The sequence below is a fragment of the Anser brachyrhynchus genome (genome assembly GCF_964034855.1).
Source record: "Anser brachyrhynchus genome assembly, chromosome: 7".
Taxonomy (NCBI): domain Eukaryota; kingdom Metazoa; phylum Chordata; class Aves; order Anseriformes; family Anatidae; genus Anser; species Anser brachyrhynchus.
Window position 1 is genome coordinate 7159791 of NC_137701.1, and position 25540 is coordinate 7185330.

Here is a 25540-nt window from a genome sequence, read left to right on the forward strand (position 1 = left end):
GACTCAAATTCTTTTCTGCAGATTTTCCTAGCAAAGGCCTGTTGTATGTAACTACCACAGTCAAACCCTTGGTAGTAACTGCACTAGTGAGCTGGGAATTAAGATGTGCACTTAACAACCAGGGGCCTTCACTATGCTCCCCCCCCCCACCCACCCCGTCTGCTAAAAAGATTTTCCAGCTCTATTGAAGAACAAAGTTCACACCTCCCTCAATCACCGGTTCAATCACAATGGCTTACAGTTAGAGACCTTCATCATAAAGAAAAGGAGTAAGTTAAAAAGAAAGAAGCTTTAAATAGGAAAATGAAGTTTATATTCCTTGAAAATAATTATTTACCAAAGTAATGAGTAACAATCAGTGGGAATATTTTCAGTAACTAAGATAAAACATATTCACATTTTTTTGATGACTGGACTGTATCTGTCCTGTGTATTCGTTCAGCATTACGGACTACGAGGCAGCGGGACCTCTGAGTAAATAAAGCATTGAGGATCAAGTTGGTGAAATAAAGCTTACCTCCTACCTTTGTGAAAATACAACTTACTTCTTTCCTGTTGCCTGAAATAACACAATAGCAAGCAATCAAGTAAGTTTAATTATATTTTATTATTTAATTGATTTAATGAGTTTATCCACTATTTCATTACCATTACACTTCTGCATGAAAAGGAGGTCATTTTTCTCCCTTCTTTCATAGGGAATAGCATTTTTAAATCTCTGTGTAAAGACAGCTTCTGAAAATGACTATTTAAGCAAAACCCCGCCATCTGAGGAGTGGGGAGTGTTTTATGTTCAATATTAAAGAGTAAGGTTAGTTTACAGCTGGAGCACTTCTTTCACAGGTGTTACAGGGAGAGTAATGAAAATCGTTTATTAGCAGGTAAGAGATCACATGTAAAGGCAGTTCTTTGCTGAGTGTGAGTCAAAAGATGAGAATTATTTTTGTGTTAGCATTTCATTGTCATACATACAAATCCACATGCAAAGACCTTTCTGACACCAGTTTTTAACCTGATGAATTTTTTAATTTCTTTGCAAAACTCCTGAGAGCATTGCAGATGGGCAGGTGGGTTACCCTTTGCTCAACAACAACAAAACCAGATCCTCCTCCTAAAACTTAAGCTGTTGTTCCCTATCACCTGTGCTAAGCAAGTTGAATTTGTTGGAACATAACTTAAATGAGCTTCAGATCACACCTGTTGGAGTGTTGGTGTAATAGAATGATTTACAATAGTTGAGGTGGTCTGATGAGGTTTCTTTCCACACCCTTTTGTACTTAATACCAGGCTGCTAAACTGTGGATGAGAGACCTACATTGAAATCCTTTTTGCTGGAAAAGAAAAGAGGAAATAAAGGGGGGTGGAAGCAAGGATTTTGGTGGCTTTCTGAAGCAGAAAGATTGCACAACCTTTAATGGTAGCCAGGCAGGCATTTCACAGGTTTTCTGAAGACCAGAGCGAGTTTGTGACTGGGTATAAAGTAAAGTTGAGATGGTAAGTGCAACACTTGCTTATTTATTGTCCAGCTGTTTGTGAAATCTAACGTTAAATGAAAATGGTATTGTGGAACGTGCAATGCAAAGGGGCTTGAATTGTCCTTTCACACCTTTTTCATCTTTGATTTGATAACTTTCAGCAACAAATGGAATATGTGCTCTTTCTTTTAGTTCTACACAGGAGAGGGAGGGGGGAGCAGCTGGTAAAAAGGAAATGAGGGAAGAGTTTGTCTGAATGTCTGAAACACTGATGGGTTTTCTTTGCTATGGTTTGGGGATGTTTTTTTCTTTTTGCAGAGCCTTTTTTTGAAATGCTTGTGTCATATGCATTTTTAAGTTTCAGAGTATCCAAGTCCTGCTCATCGTTGAAGATGTTACATGAGAGAGATGTATGTTTAACAAGTTTGTGTTGCATTGGGAATGTGGGACAAATGGGTTTGGTAGTTAATAGTAGCATGCTCTTGCACAAAAGGTGTATCGTTGGTGTGTGAAAGAGATCATTTCAACTATACATAGCTGTCTGGACAGCGTGCTAGTTGCATTTAGCAAAGTCACAGTGGTGATGTTTCAAAGATGCTTGTGTCTGGAAACAGTTCTTAAAAATACACCTTGGCAAGAATCTGTGCTACTACTTTCTTTTTAACACTAGTCTTCATCAAGGAGTTCTGTCTTAGAATCAGTAAAAATATTTTATAGATAGAAATCTTTTCTTTGTAAGATGCGTTTGAAACCCAACTTCCAAGGAAAAATAAGGAAACATCTGTATGTGTGAAACACTATAGCCTCGCATAACAGTGCCTCAGCTCATTAAAGTCCATTCTCTGACTAGTGTTGCTCAACATTTTCATGCGTTTAAACTCTCTTCTTTTGTTTTATGTGCGTTATAGCTCTGTAACATGGTTAGAAAATCACCGTATATTGAATTATCTTTGCTGAAGGTTCACGTGGAAAGGAAGATAATAAAATTAGTCTAGTTCTAACCTAGGTGGAAGCAAGTTTAAGCTTCATGCCAGTGCTATCATCTGCTGCAGTGCTGTCAATTCCCTCAGTGGGAGAGCTGCCCTAATTAACACAGCTTTAAGCCTGGAGACAGAACAGAGCATTTTCAAACAGTATCAGCTGACTAGAGTTAGTTCATATAAATCAGTGGGTAGATCATAAAGTTCCTACTGCTGCTCATTAATTAGTGAAGTTAGCTACATCTTCCTGCACATAACTCATATTTCCTGGTATTGTAAGAGTCTGTGGTGTGTGATGGTTTTACTGCTCTCTGAGGACAAATTTTAACGAGTTGTACACTGGAATTTCTTATGACAAACTAACAGTGTTTTGCATGCATTTGTTCAGTTTCAGTTTTAAGGGTAGTCTGGTTGTGCATCCAGCATTTTGCTTAGAAAAGCTCATGCATAGTTGGCTTGTTTGAATAGGCTACTGCTGTAGCATCTTGAATAAGTTTAAAAGAAAATGCTCTTAGGAGTCTGAATATTGATGCTTGTTTGCACAAGCATGAAAGCCTTCTTGAAAGGTCACTCTGAAGCATCATTGCCTGGTTTTGTTTGCCCCCCCCCTTTTTTCCCCCCCTAGCAATAGCATTTCATGCAATAACGTTCTTTTACTGTAAGTTACTCTTATACCGTGACTGTTTCCCTAATATGAGTGAGTTTATGATGTGCTAATGGCATTTCATGTTTTGAAGACGTTGTATGGGGCAGATGTAGATTTAGTCAGTTTGCTGTGCACTGGGTAGGTGGGACAGTCAGGTTTGGAACTGAGTAGTAACATGTAGCACTTCCATCAAACACAGTTCAGCAATTAACTGTACTCAGCGTTGCCATCAAAGAGCCTGTTTATACGTTCTTGTATCTGAGATAAAGTTACACAGTTAAGTGTGGTTGTAAAAATAAACTGGAAAAAGTAGTTAAGTCCAAAATGTGATTAAACATTTCCCAATTTCCTGTCAAAGTTCGTTTAGAAAATCTTTCTTTGAACAAATTTATTTTCCTTGTCCTGTACATTTATGATCTTTAAAGAGGATTAACTTATTCTGTGTTTTTTCTCATGACAATCATTGATGTATTTTATTTATACACAGGTAGGGACTTTGAGCTCAAAGCACGTCTTCTACACGTGGATTTCTTTAACCAGGTTTCCCCAGACCAAGTATTTCCAGAATTTGTAAGAGGAATTTTTTCAGGGAACCCGATCTCTCTTCCTTGCTGTTGTTCATGTTTATGCACTTTACAAGTTATTTTCAAGGGACTTATTTATTGAGAGCTATTGTCTCTTTTTTTAAAAAAAAAAAAAAAGAGAGAACAGAACCTAATACTTCACAGATATTGATATATGTATTTGTATGTCATATTCAGCTTTGTATCTGACTTTGAAGTATCTTGACTTGTACTGCGTTGACAGTACAATGGATCTTTAGTTGCTGATAATGAAAACTGGTTATGTTAGTCTGACCTGTATACCTCCGATATTTTGATATGAGACAGGACGCTAACAAGGAATTTCCAGTTGTGACTTCTGGAAACAAGACATCTTAAATTATCCGCTTACCTTTTGGGGCTGGAATTCGGATTGTACTTTTTTCTCATGAAAACTTCTCACTTGGTTTTTTTTCAACACAAATATTTTACTATGTTTTCCTTTGTTGTTCTTTTTCTACTATAATGATCTGTTTCTGAAAGCCATATTTATTGTGATGAATTAAATAGAAACAGGTGATAATGATAAAATACTTCGACAAATTTAGAAGCATTGTTGATGTATCTATCTTTATAGCAATATATAGGCAAAAATTCTTATCCACCTCTGACTGCTTTGCACATTTAGCTTTCCTGCCTGAGACATAATCATCTCCCTCTGGTTTTAATAGAAATTTCTATAAACAAAAAACCATAAAACTTTCACACTTCTTTTTCACTTACATGGGAAACATGACAGACAAATGTCTGTCTTAGTGCAGCAAAACGTTTCTGTGGTATTGCATACAAAATGCATAAATACCGCAATTGCCACGAGCCTCTTCCCTTGTCTACTTTAATCAAAAGGCTTTTGATAATGTGTGTTAAACTTAACTTGAAAATAGAAAGCACTTTTTTGTAGGTACCGCAAACATTGTTTGGAGCAGAATTAATGGCACAGTGATGCAGAACACTCGTGAATTTTCTTGGTTTAAAAAATAGCGTTTACAATAGGCAGAAGAACCAAGTATCTTTGCCTTGTTGAAGACACATTGTTTGGAGAATATTGAATTATAATTTTTTAAGTGTCTCAGCACGTTCACAGATAAGTGATGTGCAACTTTGAGTGCAGTTTGACTTTTTGACAGAAAAATCAAACTCACTGCTGAAGCTCATTTCTTTCTTCAAAAATTGCATACATGAGTCATTAGCACCTTTAACAAGCTGGAAGATCTCCAAATTTATTTGGTCAATAACACTCAGCTTCAGAGTACTCCATTAATTTCTTTCAGGTTCTTGATGATGTGCCTCTCACAAAACTGATGAGCATGTTCACAGCTCTTTCACTTAACAATGGGACATATGGTATGATTTGCATTTGTGAATTTCTTTGCTATTAGCTCTGGAACTATTTTAACTTTCAATGTAGTGTTTTGTCTTGAAACATAAAGAATTTATTGGTGAAAGTACAGTATTGGTGAATGTATTTTAGCAGCATTTGTGTTTAAGACAACAGTAAAGGGCGATGACATGGTGCAGTACGTGTTCTTAGCTTGTTAATGGATAGTAGCTCTCTTGTGAAAAGTCAAAGCAACAAATGTACATATTTGTACCTATACATCCATTATATGTATGGTATACTACATTGTGGGATAGCTTTCAGTTCTTTTCAAGAAGTGAGATATGTTTTCTCTTTGGCTGTAACTCTGTTCCTTAATCAGATCTTGAAATGTGTAGTTCCTTGTCAAGGAAGCAGCTCATCACTACATTTATAATAACCCTGTGGCCCTGTGCTGAACCTGCAATCAGCAGATCATGTTATGGGACAGTAGAACAGTTTTTCTTATTTCTTTGTGTTATGGTTCATTCCATATGTATTAGATTTCACCAGCCTTTTTGGCTTCTGGTCGCTCCATTGTGGAAGATTGCTGTGGAATTCTCTACACAGTGGTCCCACAAGTTACTGCCTTCTGGGAGGGGTTATATTTACCACATACTTTTTTTCTTCTTTTCTTTCTTTTTTATTTTCTTTCTAATAATATAGTTGCATGATGTCAGAAATGACCAGTGTCTAAACTGCTTAATAGGAGGTGGAAGTTTTCCCAGCAGATCAGTTGGATCTAAAGCTTCTTGAGAAAGTGATCTTTCAGCAAGACCAAGAATTACCAAGAATGTTGTAAAACAGGGGAGGCTAAAACAAGGAAAAAATGCATGTAAGCAATTAACTGGGGAGTAATCCCATTGTCCTGAGTCCCAACCACATTTTAGACTGACAGAAACCACAATGCTGTTTTCAATAATTAGCAAATAGACAAGAATTGAGTTAAAATAGCTTATGTCATTCAACACCTGATTGTGGCTGCTGTATTTCTAAGCATAGTTTTCCTGAAAGACCTCATGTTCATCTATATTTGCTCCCACTGAAGATTAGAGACTACTACCATCATCGATTACACCCGAAATGGGTGTTTTAGACATACGAAGTATATTTGTGCTTGGATGTTATGAGGGCTTGAACTGAAGGATAGACACGAGAATATAGTTCATCTGATCTTAATAGTTAATGTTGATTTACTCCACCCAGGGAACTTTTACCTGGCTTATACCGTCTGCAGCACTCTGTTAAGTACTGTTGGTAAAACTGTGCTACTGAGGGAGAACTTAACTTATGATTTTTCCCTTGGCTGTATTTTCGCTTTGCCTCAAGTAAGTCATAAGGGTTGAAGTATATAGTTATTCTTCATGTGGAAAAAAAAAAACTTCCTTTAAAAAAAAAAAGCAGGGGATAATTTCCTGCTTCAGTGTTGCCATTGCAATGATCAGGCAGCAATAAAATTCTTCTTTGTAATTGTTATTATCATCTGGTGATGGGAGCCTTCTGTTCCTACAAGCTGCTAAACTTTCCTTTTAACTACAGCCTTCCGGACCCAAGTTATGCGCTGGGTCTAAATGGAGGGGGGAAACAAATGCAAAACTGATTTTGGGAGCCTTAATACCCTTTATTAAAGTTTCTGATTTTTTTTAACATAAAACAATCTTTAGGAAAAAAATAAAATTGAATGATCTACTGAATATTAAAGATTACAATACAAAGAAATGATGATATCTCTTAATGAGAGATCAAAGTACAGTGTTTTGGTACAAATTCTGCATGAAAGCTATTTACATTTCACTGAAGTTGCATTGCCTATATTCCCTTTGCACTACTGTGCATGAGATTAGCTATGCAAGTGACAGCACAAGTGATGCCGTATGATCTACGTTGTGATTCATAAGGATCTTTCCCTGTTTAGACAACTTTGTCAATGATTTGTGTCCTGTAGTCTCAAATGAAACAATTAAAAACAAAGAATAAGATGGATTAGACTGAGAGGTTTTAGGACAAATGCAGAAGTTCTGAAGTACGTAAAATTGGTCTGAGGACAAGGAACTGAACAGTTTGGGAAAAGGATGAAAGCAATGTGCTTGTGTTTCTGTACAACAAGGGAATAAAAAAGGCCTCATGTAACTCTGATAAAATATTGAGACTCATGCTTCATTCCTAGTCAAGTCTTGGAAAATAATATTTTGAGTTAAACATGCAGCTTCAGGTGTCTTGTAGAAGGTGATGGTGGTGGTAGTTCACTTCTCAGGTGTTTGCAGTTGACTAAAAAGCAACGTACAGTGGAAGGATCAATAGTGCATGTTCTGGTAAACCTTAATTGTCAATACCATATCTAATTCTTGGAATTCCTGAGCTCCCTTTGTTAACTGCTACTGGTTTGAGAAGTTACTGATGTGTTAAATAGCTCCATTAGATTATGGACAGGCAAGGCCAAATCCAGATTAAAAACAGAGAAATGACTATTGAAGACAGCTCTTGCATGTCTTCAACCGGCACAAAAATTGATAGTAAATGATACAGTCACTTCTGTCTAGTTTGAAAAATCTGTACTTACTGGGCCATCAGCCAGGGACTCTTAGATCTCAGAAGAAAATTGCAACTTGATGTACAATATGCAATATGTTAATACATGCTGCTTGACTGCCTGTTTAATGAAAAAAAGTATGTTTTTCAACTTGCTACCTCAGCTCTTCTAGACATCATTGGAAAACTACAAGATCAGCAGTGTTTAACCACAGCTACTCCACAAAAAATTCAGGTGTATTTTTTGTCATGAAAACATTCCTATTGCTTAGAAATACATTTCAGGATTGAGTTTTTTTTCTAATCTTTAAATAATTTTGAGTAAGTGAAAATAAGAGTGCATTAATTGAGGGGTACCATCTGATATGAGAAGTATTCTTAGCAAAATAGAAAGTAAACTTTAAATACCAAAATATATTTTTTGACTTCAGTGGATCATTTCATGTAGGCTTAATGCATTAGGGATCATTTTTAAAATCCTTTTTTTTTTCTTATTGCAAAGTGTTCACCCCCAATCTTTAAATCATGTTTTTAGTTAATTTCATATAAGGATACTTTTTAGTATGCAACTAAAGTAATTCATAATTAATAAACCAAAGTAAAATGTTTTCCGTATTAAGCTGATAACTGGGCAACTGGTACTTCTTTTTAAATGCAGTCAGGTATTTTATGGGAGAAATTTGATCAAGTTGTCATGGACAAGGAAGTAGCTTCACAAACTAGAAATATGTTCCAGTTCAATTTTGTCCTATGTAGCTGTAGTAAAGGGGAGATGATGGTGCTTCACATAAAAACCTCCTACATTGTCAATACCCATACCAATATAAACATTGTGCCACTGTTAATAATGCAGCAATATGAGATTTTCTTAACTCAGATTTCTTAGAACAGGAAGTATTTAATGTTTTCCTAAGTAATTAAGACAAAATATCTTCTTTTAAGCATTGAACAGCTGTATCTACCCAAACTGCATTATATGGTAATTAATCATATGTCTTATAGTTAACTTGTTTCCTTTATTCTTTTTAATACAGTATAATTAAAAGATATTTTCTTTGACTATTAAATAATATTAGTATTAAAGCAGCTTGCCTTATTAAAATAAACAAATGGATTTGTGTGACTACAGCTTCATAAAAATCATGCTGTGAACAAAAATATGTATGAAACCATGAGCATAGTTGGCATTGAGATTTGCTAAACAAAGAACTAGCTGGTTAAGTGGGTGACAAATTGAGTATTACACAGAAGATTTTAACTGTGTCACTCAGAATTTGTGCATATTCTTCCTAGCATATACATCTGTGTGTACAAATATGAATAAATGAATTTGGATAAAATTTCATTGCGAGATTTGAAGATGGAAAACCAGAAGATTCATAGAGGAGCTTGGGGCTCTGTGAGGTTTGAAGTGGTCCATGAGGTCCTGGGGAGATGTTTGCAAATGTCTACTCGTCCCCTTCATTCATTAAGCAGTTTTATGGGGCAGGAGCTACTTCAGATACATCTGGCAACTACAACTTCAACTCTTAGACTTGGAAATTGACATAGTGAAGAGGAAAAAGTAACCTACATCTGGAGTGTGTTGTTTGTGCTGTTATACTGCAAAACTAGATGAGCCTCCCTTGAAACTCACTTGGAAAGCTTTTAATAAATGCAAACAAAAACAACAAAAAGAACCAACCTCTTGAGTTTTGCTGAATTTGTTTTTCACCATTTACTCTTGGAAGCTTTTATTTTTTATAGAATACATTGGATTTTATACTCTTGATTTAGTCTTGCAAACATGTTAATTGAGTAAGCATTAAGGAAAGCAGTTTTAATAGAGTAAGGAATTCAATTAGTCTAGGATGCCACTTTTGCCCTCTGGGTTTGATCTAGAGCCGTGTAAATGGCTGATTAGTTATGAGGTGGGAGGGAAGGGCAGAGATCAGTCTTTAACAAGTTCACACTGATTACCTGGCACCACATGCTCTCTTTATTACATATTCTCTAGGAAGTGTTAAAAGTACTTTAAAGCTACCGTCTAATTTGTCTGCACTTGTTTTGAACACTGGATTAACTGAAGCTGTCTGCCTAACTGGCAGTACCTATACCAAGGTAGTAGTCTTCTACAGTTGTTCATATTTCAGAGGATGTCTCTACACATCTATGATAACTTGACTTGCTTTTCTTCCAAGCTTGCAAAATTAAATTTTGCTTGGATCTTGTTGGGATAAAGCTCGTATAAATAGACCAGAAATGTCTGGAGAAATCTTTAATTTTTAAAATTTATTAAGTATAAAATCTCTACAAATATATGAGCAGGTATGGGTTATGTGTGTCTGTTTTTTTCCCCATCGTGACACCAGATAATTAGGAGATAGCAGCATCTCATTTTTTTCAGCTTTACTTTTGGAGGCAAGAGTTAAGCTATCTAAACACTGAGTTTCCAAAAAATGCAGTAAAGTTTCTGAAATGATCATGCATAGAGCTGTGAGTTGTCAAACCTTTTTGAGGTTGTTCTTGGCCTGACCACTTCACAAATTCCTCCTTTTGCAGGTGGTATACTAAACCTCTGCTACATATCACGGTTTCATAGGAGCTTTCATAGTGCCCACTAGTGTTTGTGTTTTTACCAGAATGTTTAGGTATTCCCTTAATTTCATTTTCCATAGTGCTTTCTATTTTTAAAAGTATCCGAATAGTTATATGAAATGTGACTGCTTGGTTTCTCCAGGGCTGTAAAAGGAGGCCAAAAATATCTGTAAAACACTTATTTAAAAAAATAAACAAACAAAAAACCCCAACCACACACACACACACACACACAAAAACAAACCAAAAAAAACATAATGAACTTCCACTTTCCTACATTTGCTGGAGTCAAAATCCACAACTACAAAAAACAAAGCACTTAACCAGACTGTAGATCTGTTTGACCAATGGGAAGTTGTCTTATATGAAATGTGTTACCCAGACAGACAAACAAACGTATATTTTCTGTAAGTCAGAGGAACAAGCCCAGTAATTGCTTAGCCTGGTTGGCTGAACTTGATGGCCATGATTAGACTGGAAGAAGTGCTGGAGGGTAGTGCTGAGATGAGGCTTGATAAATCCATATCTGCATCACCGCCCTTGCAGTAAGCTGTATTTATAGAAAGTTGAATGGTGCCTGGGTGAAGGATGTTCATCCACTAATACAGTGTTTTCCTTTCTGCTTATTAAGGTATTTTTAATGAACTCAAACCAGCATATTCCTTAAAGTTTTGGTAGAGCTGTTCACATACTTTATCTCTGTGTGTTTATGTAGGCATGTTCATCAGCTGCGCTAGGCCCTCTGCAGAAACAAAACTTTTCATGGAGCAAGCATGGACAAATATTATAGTCCAGAAAGATGAGTCAACTGGGTGAATAACATACTTCGAACTTACTGTGCATGGAAAATAATGTCACTGAGCAAAATGAAGAATTATTTGGAATCTAATAAACGCTTCACCCCAAACAATTTTTCTTTCCACCTTACTACTTGGATACTAAATTAAGGTGCTTTATATGAAAACGCTTTATTGGGAAATGTGCCCTCATAAAGACTGTTTTGAGCAGAAGAGGCAAATTGAGTTTTCTGGAATAACTAAGTACGTAACAGTGAATTTGTCTTTTAGGATAGAAACCATTTGTGCTACTCTAAAATTTGTACTTACCACATCTTTGAACATAGTGTCTGTGCCCACTGAGTGTGTGACACTTTAACATCACTACTATTGTGGAGTCAAAAAAAAAAAAAAGTCTTTCTAATGCAAAGTGGGAGCTTTCCAATTGCTACGGCTAATTATGTCTGAAGGGAAGTCTAAAATCTTACTTTTAAGTGATCATGCATCTCTTCTGAGGATGCTGGGACAGATATCTGGCTGATATAAATCAGTAGTGCTCAAGCCAATTAACATAATCCATGACATGTGGCCAGTAGTCACACTGATTAGATGGTCATATTTGTCAGGAAGAAAATGTATTTGGTAGCTTTCAGTAAAACGAGAGTGTATGAGAAAGTTAACAATGAGCTTTAACCCAGCTAGCTTACATTATGTTTATTCATCAGATTGTTTTCTTAACCTTACCTGGAATTAGCAAGCACTGGAGTAGCCCAAGTTCATAGCACTGCTGTGTGCAGTGGGTGCTTGTTTAACTACTGTAGTCTTCAGTGACTTATATATTCTTTATAAGTAATAATTATTTTAAATCTTATTTTACTTAATACTGCAGAACAAATATCAGGATTTATTTAAATCAAAATGCATCTAAATTAAATCTACCAAAAAAAAAAAAAAAGAAAACCACCAGCCAAAATATGCAGTATATTCTTAAATGTGGGAGCCATGCACTGTCACAACAAATTATAAATGTTAATTGTGAGCAATTCATTTTATTTGCATATTGCAATATTCAGAGATGATTTGATTAGCTTTTTCTTGCACAGTAAACTCTTCGCTGATCTGCAGGAATCCTTACAGTCCTTGTGTTATTAACAAATCTGTGTCCATACTGTACTGCTGCTCTGGATGTTGCCATCAGGATAGCTTTAACTGCCTTGTGGTGATGATTAATCAAACTGATGGCACATTGGGTAGCTGGTGTATTAATTGAGACAAAGTTGCTGTGCAGAAAAGCATATAATAAACCAATTGTTTTTCACCACATCACTATTGAAAAGAAACAGCAGTTAAAAGGAGAAGCCAAAGGAAACAATTGAGACTACTTGACTATACGTATATATATTTATTTTTAATATTCCTGCTTTTATAGTCTCTCTTTCTTGGGAGCATGAGGGTGAAAGCAGAGGCAATATAATACTCAGGAGCATGTCTCAAGGTGGACAAACCTTTAAACCAAAAATTGCTGAACAGTAATATTTGCAGTCCACAGCTATAAAGAAGAAAAATCAAATGGTGCTGAATTTGCTAGATATAACAATGGTGATTCTGTATAGCAATTCTTTTGCTATGTACAAGGAATTTACTTCATAAGATTGTTAGCAATAGCATATATGGATCATTAAGGCTAGCAGGAGTTCTGTCCAAAGCAGCTTCTCAGGCTCAGGTTTACAATTAATCCAGGTAATCCTGATATGCTTAGAATAAAAACTATTGGTGAAATAAAATAAATAAGGCTTTTGATGCAACTTTATAATATTGTATATAAAATCATCTGTTTCCTGATGTACTCTCTTTATGTTCTGTGCAAGTAATCTGACTGTAGTTTGGGAACATCCAATCTACCAACAGATGTGTTTTTTATGATTTGCAGTATGTGCATCTGTTGCACAATGTCTGGTGTTCCATGATGGTGCCCAGTTTAAGCTTTTCTCTTCAAAACTTAGGGCTTGAATGCATGTATGTAATGGCAGTGAAAAGGCTAGTGCTAATGAACTCAATGATTTTTCCTGCAAACTGAACGAGACAGAATTACTGAATAATTGGTGAACCTGGTTCTGCAAAGAAGGATCAGCATAACCTCACTGAATGGCAAACCTGGATGTTTATATATATATACACACACATAAAATATATTTGGCCATAACTGAAGAATGATTTGCTCACGAGGAAAAACAAAACAAGGAAGATGGAAAGGTTTTCAAGAGTGCAAACACCAATAATGACAGCATGGGTATATTGTGATACTATAACTACCTCATAACTAAATCCTTCTGTGTTTTATGTTTCTGGAGGAAAAAAAAAAAATCACCTTTCCACACTGAGCAGCTATGCCCAACTGGAAGGTACAGCACTCAAGACATTTTCCTAAGGAACATAAATAACAAATCACTTTGATTCTGTGTATTATCTTGAATTGCAAGCCAAAAAAAAAAAAAAGGCAAACAAAGCAAACAAAAAAACTGATTGTGCCATGAGTCTGCAAACAGGCTGAATTTTATTGGTCTGTAAATTTTTCTCTCAAATTCCATGCTTTAAGGACAGGATCAAATTTACATTTATCATTAATATTATAGTGTGAACAGGTCCCTAAGCTCATAATGGCAAATTGATCTGGCCTTGTATATTTTTTTTCCCATGGATTTATATTTTGAAACTAGAATTTTTCCTTTGTCAGCATGGCCTTAAATGTATCCATTAATGAAAATATGAAAACTGAATACATCTAAATTATGGAAGCTACTCTGCATGTTCTAAACTGTATTTTACTTAGTTAAGCTTAATGGATGTTCCTTAAAACTATTACTTTCTTGGCTCCCCATGTGTCTCATTTGTCTTAAGCTAGCTAAATCAATTATGCATGTCTTAATCTTTGACGTAATCTATGAAGTTAACATTTCCCCAGGAATAGCATATTTATCTTCATTTCCTAAAGATTATACTTACATTTTCTATTACTCTGGGTTCTCGCAATTTACATATTTAACTGTTTTTTATCTCTCGATATTTTCCTCTGACTTCAGCCTAAATGGAATGTAAGTCTATCTTTTTATTGCAAAGAGAGTAGCATAACTACAAACGCATTTGCATTTCATTCATTATGCATATTCATCTGTTTACCTTGACCTAACCTGCTAATCTGTAAGGATACCACTATGAAAGTTGTAAAAAAGTGAAGCCGAAGTCTTTTCCCTTTGCTAAAAAACGTGAGCTGTATTTTGTAGTTCGTTATTTTTCAGTTACTGGGAAGTTACTTAAAATATAATACTCCATTCATACTTTCATCACTGGAAGACTAATTTCTTGACCATTGCTCTATTTTCTCTTGCCCACATTGAGGTCTCCTGAGATGCCACATTGCTGCGATATTCTATGATATGGAGAAGCTGAGCTTCAGTACAAAACTGAATTTTAATAGCACTAGTGGTAGGGGCAATATAGGTCACTTGATTCTTAGGAATTCTTAGGGCAAAATAAACGTTTTTGTCTGACATTTCAACTGTACAATATGAGCCAAATAATGTTTCCACCCATTGCTTAGAGTAGCTGAAATTCTGTGTCTTGCCCCCAGAACTCTCTAATACCTGAGACAGACATGATTACTGTTTAGCTTTTATTAGAAATTTAAATGGTCAAGGTCACATTTTGAGTAGGGATAGTGATTTTAATGTAAAGAAATACTTTGTTCTCTATAAATAACCTTTTAATAGCTTAATAATTTCGAAGATGTTGTATTTTGCTCAGTTTGATCCCTTTAGTGATGTTAACAATGCTAAGTATTTCTGCTTGTGAAGAGGTCCTTTTGGATTTATGCCACTATGTAAGATGAGTTTTGGTAACAGTAGCCTGCCAATGCTCTTGGCTAAAAATACAGTCAGATCTCTCTACTTGTAACATAAGTGCATATTTGCCAATTTGCTTTGGAGTCATTATGTTAGCTTTCCTACTTGTATGCAAACCCCCTAAAGCTCTCTGAAATATTTCATGCATGCTGAATGAATCCTCCTACAAAATCAAGTTGAAATTTTTGATGGATCCTTAATGATGTTCGAAAAGTTTTGATTAACTCTACTTTTGGGGCAAGTCTAGAAGTACTTGCCAATATCTGTCTAAAATAAATATCAAAAGAAGACCTAGAAAATAGCCCTTGAAAATCTTACAACTATTTTTCCTATTTGACTTAGTTTCGACAGGGTAGCTCTTATAAGACTGACCTTTCTGTTATGACTACCTAGGATTTTGAGATCTAACAGGAGAACATCTCAACCTTTTCTCTGTGTTGTAATTACGTTTTGTGCAGAATTTGTAGTAAAAGATGAAGTTTAAAATGAGGAACTGTGGCGAATGAAGGTGAAACAGTCCCATTAAATGAGAAAGGTAGTTTCTTAGCTGTTGCTGAAGTGCTGTTGTGCAAGTTAATTTGGGCCATGTCTGAAAAGATGTTAATGACCTGCTGCGCATCTTCAGTTCCTGTGGCTGCAATCACAGCTGAAGGTGTTGGGGATGGCTTAGACCAGATTGGTCCACCTGAGAAGTAATTACAGTAATTGTTATCTGAAATTCCTTTAGAGTTGCTTTCTGCAGCCCTTCCAATCAATGTTGTTCTGTCCCTTTTCATAGAACTCTGTGGAATCCATGCCTGTCTCTAGGACTGCTAGTTGTAGATTATAAACTGTTACGGTAGCCCACAAATATTTTTTTTTTCCTATTTTTAGGCAGAAAGGTAAATGTGGAATGCATGTCTAAATTTTGTGAAGCTAAAAATCTGCTGTTCGGTTTAGTGGGACTAAAGCTCGTCACCGCATCAGTAGGTCCTGGCTTTTAGATCAATTCTGAAATAAACCATGTACTGTGCTATTGCGTTAACACTCCTGTGTATTAGAATGTAATCCTGAAAATGGTACCAGAAAGGTAATGGATGTGAACTAGGCATCCCAGCTGCATTTTGTTTCCTATAATGTCAGGTAATCAGGGCACTATTAACAATTCATTGGGGATCCTTTTATTGTTGTAATTCCCGGGAAATGAAGCCTGGCCGTGATCCAGCCTATAGGAGAGAGCTGAAGTGACAAGGTTCTCACCTGTGTACCTCAAAGCCTTTATTGCCTAAACCAAATTCTAGCTGCTGTAAACCTGCCTGTTTTAATTTATGTAATCTTGCTAAAAGCTTTATTAATTGTTCTGAATGGAAGAGTCTTGTTACTTTATTTGGACCTCTGCTGGGGCAGAGGTTGCCGGAGTCACCTCCCTGACTGGTTTAAATATAGCCACTGCTTTTGGAGTCCCTCCAGGCTTACAGGAATTACTGAAAATCAATTCTGAATCTTCAGATGACTCTCTTAATTTGTACTCTAAAGATTTTGTTTTAATCAAGAACTTTCCAAGTCATGATAGGAAAGGAAAAGGATTGCATATGTCCTACAATGTGACTATTTTATACTAGGAAAAAGAGAGACTAAAATAGGAGCATTTATGGCTGTTAATATTAGGCCCTCGTGATAAGACTACTGACAGCTATTAATGCACTATTATCAGTGGTTTTCTTCTTAGTATTGTTTGATGGACTCTTCTGCTAGAGTTTTGTATAGGATATCTTGTATTTCATATTTCTGAGTCTTTCCTGTTAATTAGGTTTTCATTTGTTCCATCATTTCATAAAAATCTATGATGAGTTATAAGGAAGCCAAGCAAACCATACAAAACGAAGTACTTCCATCTTTGCAAGTTCAAAATCTCAGCTCCTTTCCTGATGAGGAGATTTTTATTTGTTTCTCAAGAACGAAATATGTTAAAATTTTGACCTACATCAGGAGAGTCCTGGGAGCTGTGGCTGCACTGGGGCTCTCCTCCTGGTAAATCTTCCAAGGGTGAATGTGGATACTGATAAGAAATTTGAAGGCTTCCTATGCTTCAAGAATGGGCTTTTTCTTTTGGAAACTCAGGTTTTGCAGCAGGGTCTTGAAGTTCCCTTTTCATTGTGCTTCAAATAAAATACCTGGCCTTGATGCACATCCTGGAAGTTGGGAGCTTTTGTACAACTAGCAGCTGGACAAGTCAAATTTGGTCTTACAGGCTGTTTGTTAGTGTTGTTTATCTACTTTGAACAATAGGCTGCTGTTGCAGTCTGAATCTTTCAAATTTAGAGGACAATGTGCTCTGTAAATTCAACTTTATTTCACGACATCATTGAGTACATCGTGCCTTAGTATGAGCAGGGTGTTAGGAGTTGAGTGGATGGTCACAACTGCCCCAGAAACAATATATAAATTTGAAGGTTAGGGACTGGAACAAAGTACCTGTTATATGGTCACTGTGAAGATCATTGGTGATCCAAATGGAGCTTAATCGTGTGAATCATGGAAATGCCTAGCTTCTTTTCATTTTCCTGAAACAGGCTCCAGATAATGTAGTTGTTTCTTGAAAACTGCACAATATTTTGTTCCTTTTTTTTACTATACTTTTCCCCCTTTTTAATTGTCTCAGGAAAAATTTCCTTAAACAAACCTTCATTAGCAGGGTTCTGAAAAAACACACCACACATACACACAAAACCAACAAATAAAAATAAAAATAAAAAATAGAACCCTAACAGCAGCATCTCTCATTCTAGTATCAGAGGCAGGAATTAAAAAGTTAGATTCCAAGATTTTATAGAGAGCTATGGAGGTATTAAGCAATACTAATGAACAACTTCATGTTTGAGAGTCAAATTACAAAAATATTCTTGAGTTAAGGCAAATAATTGGAAAAAAAAATAGTGCTCTGTTAGAATACTAGGGTATAATAAAGGTGTTTATTCTGAAATAAAAGTACATTTCATTTGTAGAATAAAAAATGACAAAACAAAGCTTTATATTTTACTGTAATATTGGTGACATGACTGCAGCTTCAACACTGCATCTGGTTTTAATAGTTTCGTTAGTCTAGCAATATAATACATTGCATATAGTGATAGCAAAATGAACAGAATAACAAAATTAGAAGCATTGTGATGGACAGTATATATATTAAACTATTTTTCCCATGAGTATTCATTTAATTAGTCAAATACTGCTTTGTAACAATGAATGTGCTGTTAAAAAATCAGATTTGACCTCATCTTGCTCTGACGTCTGAATGATTTTTTGCTCTCTCTATATATATTAATTAACTGGTAGTCTGTGTGTGGTTATTTGTATGGCACTAAAACTAAAGAAATAAAATTGCCTGATCTCTGTGGCCATTTTTAATTAAAGAAGTCTTTAAAATAACCATCCGTATTGATAGTTTTAACACAATTCTATTCCAGATTTAATTCTCTCAGAATGTTAACTCTTCTTAAAAATAAAGAGAAGGGAAAAATGAAAAAAAAAAAAAAAAAGAAAGAAAGAAGACCAGCACCACCACCAAAACCCAACCAATTCTTCATTTGCTGTGTCCTGATGGACTGAAGTGGGCTTCATGCAACTCTGAAACTTTGAACAACTTCCCCCCAACCCTACTTGTTTTTATTTGTTTGTTTTTGTTTTGTTTAGTTTTTAATGATGGAGCACAAACTGGGGGACTATGTTTTCATAATTCAAATGTGTCATTCTTTGAGAGTCAGTGCAAAACTGGAACAGTGTGGAATTGCAAGTAATTTTTTTTATTAAGCTGAATTGTACAACCTGACAGCAGTCCAAGAACTGTAGAGCCCTCAGCTGAATTTCAACTGAATGTTTCAAACAGAAGCATTTGCTTAGGTGTTCCTGTACAAAGCATGTGTATAATGGCAGAGCTGCCCTGGAGATTTCTGCAGGGTAGCTAGCAGTCTGCCATCATAGTCCTTTCTTGAAGGCACAAGAACTCTTCTCAGTATGATACAAGTGATGGAATTAACCTCTCCTACAAAACTGTCTGTATAGATCTGAGAATATATTTCAGGTAACACATCTATAAAATAGAACATAAATTGATTTTAATATTGTAGGTTTTCTTGTGACAGGCAGTGAAGGAGTGTTAGCATACTCTGCAATGCTTATGTTTATACCAAGAACTCTGATGCGTTTTCCAAAACTTCACTAAAATTTAAATTTTTAGTGTTATAACTTAAGCATATAATTATTGATTGTTCTAAAAATGTGAAAAGCAGATCATTTGAATACGTGGTGGGTGGTTAGGATTTTCTTGGAGTACAGATAAGGCATTGAAAAGGATTGCGTTAAAGGACGGGGTGTGCGTGAGTGGGATGCAATGGAATGATTTAAGTGTTTTATCTGAACACCACAAAGCAAGAAATATCAGAGATGAAATGTTTTTTTTCTTTTGTAGTGTACTTTCTGTCTATTTTATTTAATTAGAAGCACAGAATGATTAATTGATTTGGTTTAAAGGGGGAGGGAAAAGGATTGAAAAGAGAATCTTTGCCTTTTTCTGTTGTCTCTAAACTTAGTTGCTGCACGACTGAGGCTGTAATGTGATATTTTGTTACTGCATTTTATGTAGATAATTCTGAATGTTCTGATTCTTTCTGCCATTTGAAAATAATAACTACATTAAATACCCTAATCATTAAATAATTCAAAGACTTTATTTTAACTCTAATTTAGATCCCTTTATGTTGGATTATAGCCTGTCATTTTTCAGAGTATAAGAAAAGGAACATTTTTTTAGGGTTATTAATTTTTTTCTCTAGGATAGACATCTCAAAAGTACTTTCCTATTCTGTGAAATAGTGGAAAGAAAAAGAAAGCATCAGAATAAATTACTGAAATATGGAGCTGTTGTGGGGTTTTCAGTCACACAGTCGTCATTAGATTTTTCTTAAGGACCTGGTATAGGAACAGGAATCTAATTGGGTAACATACTTGACTACTTGAAAGAAAAAAAAATATCAGAAAACAACCTAACAAAAAAAGAAAAAAACAAGCAGCAACAACAACAACAAATCTAGTGTTTTATCCCAAGGGTGAAGTTTCAGGGGCGAGGCGAGGCTGACGGCTCATCTTACAATGCCTTCTCCCTCTGCCTAAGCACTCACTGCACAAGCTGGAAACTATTTACTTCTTATCTTCTTCTGGCTCATTGAAGTGAGCTTAATAAGGTCAGAAACCAGCACAGCAAAGGCAACAGCAAGACTGGGAATGAAGCTGAGGTGGGAGGGATGGCAGCTTCTTAGAGACAGCTAGTTGTTTCACTGCACCTCTTTGACAGAAGCACTCTCTCCTTCTCTCCTGTGTCATCTCTTCAGATGTCGTCTCTGCCTTGTTTATGAGTGGCCAGCCTCTGGTTTGGGTCTGGCTGCTGACCTCGAGCAGCTTGTAGGACTTGAGTGTTCACATCACTCGTGGCAATGACATAACATAGCATAACCTGATGCTGGATGTTCTTCAAGAGCTTTTCTCCAATTGTGGCCTTGATTGTATAAACAGGGAATATTTTGGTTAAATCTGTTGATTTCCTTGCAATTAATCTCAGTTTCCCGATAAATCAATGAGGCATTGAGGCTGCCATTGAGGCAGCCATTGAGAGAAAATGTAAAGGAAGGGTAAATTGTGTTTGTGCTTTTTTTTTTTTTTTATTCTTGCCCCTAACTCTTATGCATCCCAGAACTTTAAAACACAGTCCAAAATAAAACAACTTGTTTCCACATTCAGTTATATTGATCACATGCATAAAGGAAACTGTACTATTTGCTTTCCTAGGCTACTTTACAAGGTGTTGCCATATTTGATAAAAAAAAAAAAAAAAAGTAAAGGGGCAATGCTGGCTTGTGGCAGCTGAAGCCCTGCTTTTGTGAGCTGGAAACAATTGTACAGAAGTCAAGTTGGCGCATCAGTGTGAGTGTACTGTAAGAGATAGGATGGTCAGAATAGAAGACGTGAGAACTAATAAACAATGGGATTAGAAACAACTGTTAGTTATTTCTAACAGCAAAGGAATTCAATTGCTACAAGGTGAATGCTGGTTTCTGTGTCTTAGGATATCCTCAGTGGACAGCTACAGAAATGTTATCAGTGCTCTAGTTGGACATGTTTCCGTTATGCTTTGTCTGTGCCTTAAAATTTTGATAAGCAAAGTCTTTATCTTGGGGTATGAAGGTTAGGGATGATATTGTCCATTTTCCTGATGATTCCAAATAGTAATCTTGAAGATGTCACAGGCCTCTGCAATACCTTTAACTGGAAATGTCATATAAAAAGCACAGAGCTATTTGTGTCCAGGTAGCCTTCCTCTTTCTGAATGAAGACCTTCTTGAAACAGCCATGCATTGTGTTCTTTTTTTGAGGGGGTGGGAAAGGATTATGGTGGATTTGTTTGTGTGTGTTTTTTTCTGTGTGTTTATTTTGTTTCTTCTAACTGCATAGCTTATGTTTAAATGTGTTCTCTTAGTCCTGCTTATTTGGCAGGGAGATGCACTGCTGCATGCATTAAAAAAAAAAAAAAGTATGAAAGGAAATAAATTGCAAAACATCAGTACAAAGCTTACTCAAGACCGGTTTGAATTGTGCCTGTATATGAGCATGAAGGACAGGTAAAAATTCCCATGAGGAATGAAGGTAATGAGGAGTAGGGAGCTGGAAGGCTGGAGAAGGGCTGCATGGGCCTGGGGACGTGTCCCTCCCTTCCCAGAAGCTCTTTCCTCTGCACCCCAGCTCCTGTAGCATTAATGAGCACAGCTCTCACAATGTTAACAGTTGTCCTGTGCCCTCATCTAGTGAGCTGAAAGATGGCCTTTGCCTCAACTCTAAGCTAAACTTTAGAGTTCAAGTAATACTTTGAAAACTGTGAATTCGAGACCTCAAAGAAAATGGATATTTCTTAGGGTGCTGTGCTGTCTTGTGCTGCTTCATCAGCTGTGATCATCTACTGCTACTTTTTTTAGCAAGTCAGAAGAAAATCTATTCTAATGGCTTTTATTGCACTGATTTTGCTGATTCAGTGATTCAATCCACAAAGTAATTTGAGGGGGACGTTAAATTGGGTGGAATTTGAAGGATTTTAGCATTCTAAGCCTCAGCCCCTCAGGTTTCACACAGAATGAAACACATAATCAGCTTTCAGTAAGCACTCATTTTCATTAATCATAAACTGTAGGCAAAGTTGGAGCTTACAAATTTAGGTCTTTTCTTGTTGTTTCATGTTAATGACTATTATCTCCTTTTCCTATTGTATATGACTCTCTCACAACTGTGTTAGCACAGATGGTGAAAATCCCTAGCAGAAAAGTAATCAGCATTTGTGAGCATGATGCACTCAAAATAAATGACAGAGGAGGAAAAATGCATTGCTTAGGAAATTAGAAAGCAGATTAAACTATAATAATGCATGTAAACACATCCAGGCAAGTGGGCTGCAGCTTTGTTTTTGACACAACTGCAACTTCAATATATGTAACCTTCTGCTGAATTTATTGACAGGACAGGGAAGCAAGCTACATAAAAAATGGAGAGCAACTAGTTGAATACCAATAATTTACAATGCTTTTATTTAAAGCTTGTCATAGATTAGGTAGTGAACTAAAATCTATAGAGTAGTGTGTCCTTTCTTTAATTATCATCTTTTGACTGAAATACAAGTGAAAGTTGGACCTATTCAGAAGCACTTCCCTTTGTTAACATGCACACTGTATTAAATGGAGCTACCAGCAGCCTTAGACTTAAACTCACCATAAAATGGTCACTACTTAATCTGGAAACAATAGACTCAGCACCATTCATAAAACACATCACAGGGCTTATGGGACTGTAGCCCTTGGCTTTGTACAGCACTTGAGCCACCACCCCTTTCCTTGTGACAAACTAAGCAACTTGTCGCTAATTACTTTGAATTTCAAGACCCATATTAGGAAGATAATTCCCAAGTGAGCAACTTAAATTATTATAACCTTTCACCTGTTCCTCAATTTTGGTAGCCATAGCCTAAATTAAATGCTGAAACTGAACTCATGATGCAAACTGTGGGCTCAGTCTAAACATCATTAAAGCCTAAAGCTGAAACTTTTCAAAATAAAAGGCTTTTTTTTTTTTTTTTTTTTTCCCCTGTATGTTTCCCATGGTGCATCCCCAGCTCTTCTCAATATTGGCCCACTGTCTGACTGTTGGTTGGTGCTAGGTGTGAAAATTGCCTTTATAGTCATTGGTCTGAGAAAGCAGACAGTATGGAAGCAAGGAGAAGACAGGTGCTTCCCCTGGGTCTGGCATGAAGTCTGGGAGTTAGGGTTTATTTTGTTTCACAAGGAGTAATGATCCACTTATTTTCTAAACTATTGGGGAATCATGCTTCAAATGCTTGTCATTTTATAGCATTGATGCTATTGTAGAGGACATAATTTGACTGATAATTTGACTAATTTCTACAGTTTTTGGTAAAGTGTAGTTGAAGTGCGCTTGATCAGTGAAAATAAATGGACTGATTTTAATCACCTTGAGAGACATAACTGTAAGACACAGTTCCTATTCAGTATTCAACACAGTATCTTCTCTCTCCTGCCCAAAAAATTCTATACTAGATGCATCATGTGTTTTCTTTCCCATTTCTGATCTGCTTAAATCGCCGTATGTCACTGTGAAAGAGTTAATAGGCATACAAATGATGGATTTAAGATGCCTCTTGGAATTTTGGTAGAGCTTTATAGGAAACATTTTTCTGTGCAGGGCCCACTTCTCTTCCCTTTTCAATATTTCAGCACTTGAATTCTTCTACTAGATTAGTATGCTTTCAAAAAAAAAAAACACAACAAAAAAACAGTTTTCTTAAACAGTGTCTTGTAAAATGCTGGTCTTAAACAGTCATCCAATACAATAGAAAATAGAAAATTTGGCTTTTTGCTCTAATACATGTTAAGCAGATTGCTACTCTCTTACTTTTAAATAATGGCTTTGAATTATTTTGGTTTTAATACAAAACTAGTCTTCTCTTGGCAATTTGCTATAAGAAACTTGAATTCTTGAACGTATGATATAGCTCTAATCTTTTTGTCCAGGTACAGAGAGAAAATACCCAGAATATAAGATTGTTGTAGCAGTGTCACAGATATCTACATAAGAAGAGAAACTCACTGTTTTTCCATTCTTTTTTTTGTCTTGAAACAGGCTGAATCTCATTGTTGAGTTGCTATCTTCCAGATTGATGTGTTTTTTCCCCATATGGCTTTATACCTTCTCATACTGGTATTTTTCCTCTTGAACTGGGAGGTGCTACCTATTATGGTCACAGCATCACCTCTCCCTGAAGTTTTAACTTCTTACCTTGCTTAGCTCTCTGTAGTTTCTCACAAATCTTTCTTGCAACTTAGAAATAGTCTCAGCATCCAAGACAAGGTTGCACTGCTAAGCTGTATAAAAATGAACCTTTGGATCAAACAGCTATGTCCAAAAAGTTGTGATAAATGTAAGTCAGGCTTTTCTTTACTGGACTGTCTATTTTCAGATATGGTAGATCTGCTCCTTCACTTCTTGATGAAGGGTCTCTCATTTATTTATGGGTGACTTCAACTTTCTAGATGTAAACTAGGAGATTGCTAAAAAAAATACAACAACAAACACCTTGCTTCTAACTTCTTGGTACAGGTACTGAGGGAGCTGACTAAGAAAGGTGCCCTCCTAGATATGTTGCTTGTAAACAGAGAGGGTCTTGTGGGTGAAGTGGTGACTGGTGGCTGTCTTGGCCAGAGCAACCATGAAGTAGTAGAACTGAAAATCTTTGGTGACAGGAGGAAAACTGCCACCAAAACTTCAACTCTGGATATGCAGAGAGCAGACTTCAGGCTGCTGAGGGAACTAGTTAGGAAGGTGGAAAACTGCTTTTGAAAGAAAAAACTTTCCTGGGGAACTGCATTGGGGTCCCTCAGTGCTGGTCAATTTCTAAGTACCACCTCTTAAGAACACAGGAATAGGCAATTCCAAAATGTCAGAAATCAAGCAGCTGGGGCAAGTCAGCTTGGCTGAACAGGGTTCTTCTTCTAGAGCTTAGGCAGAAAGTCTTTGGCTGCTGGAAGCATGGCTGGGCAATATGGGAAGACTACAGAGATGCTGTTACCATTGGAAGGAGAATATTGAGAAGCTTGCAAAATTGTTCCAATTTTCAAGAAGGACAAAAAAGACAACCCTGGTAATTACAGGCCTGTCAGTCCCACATCAATGTCTGGTAAAATTATGGAGATTATGATTCTGGTAGTTATTGAAAAATACCTGAAAGACAATGCAGTCATTGGTCGCAGCCAGCATGGGTTCACAAGGGGACAGTCCTGTTTAAGAACCTTAATTTCCTGTTATTACAAGGCCACCTACCTAGTTGACCAACGGAAGCCAGTTGATGTCATCTTTTTGGATTTCAGCAAAGCTTTCAATATGGCTTCTCACACCATCCTTCTGGACAAAATGTCCAGCATACAGCTAGACAGATACATAATGTGATGGGCGAACTGCTGGCTGATGGATTGGGCTCAGAGGGTTATAGGAAATAGGGTTACATCGGGCTGGTGGCCAGTCACAAGTGGGGTTCCCCGGGGCTCCCTTTTAGGGCCAGTTCTCTTTAATGTCTCCATAAATGACTTGGATGCAGGACTTGAAGATTTACTAA

The 25540-nt window shown here is 36.4% G+C and overlaps 1 protein-coding gene across 5 annotated transcripts in view; it reads left to right on the top strand.

The window, feature by feature from the left end:
• Positions 1-25540, top strand: part of LOC308197816 (uncharacterized protein) — a 355008-nt gene that overhangs the window by 241410 nt on the left and 88058 nt on the right. The window contains exons 1-4 of one of the 5 annotated variants that reach the window (XM_080598892.1): positions 767-1494; positions 1834-1885; positions 4975-5047; positions 10882-16496. In XM_080598892.1, the coding sequence (XP_080455018.1) occupies positions 1415-1494; positions 1834-1885; positions 4975-5047; positions 10882-10982 (306 nt within the window). In that variant the 5' untranslated portion in view covers positions 767-1414 and the 3' untranslated portion in view covers positions 10983-16496. Of the gene's footprint in view, positions 1495-1833; positions 1886-4974; positions 5048-8882; positions 9273-10881 lie in introns of those variants that run through there. The other 4 variants (XR_013953314.1, XR_013953315.1, XR_013953316.1 and 1 more) reach the window with 4 other exon arrangements.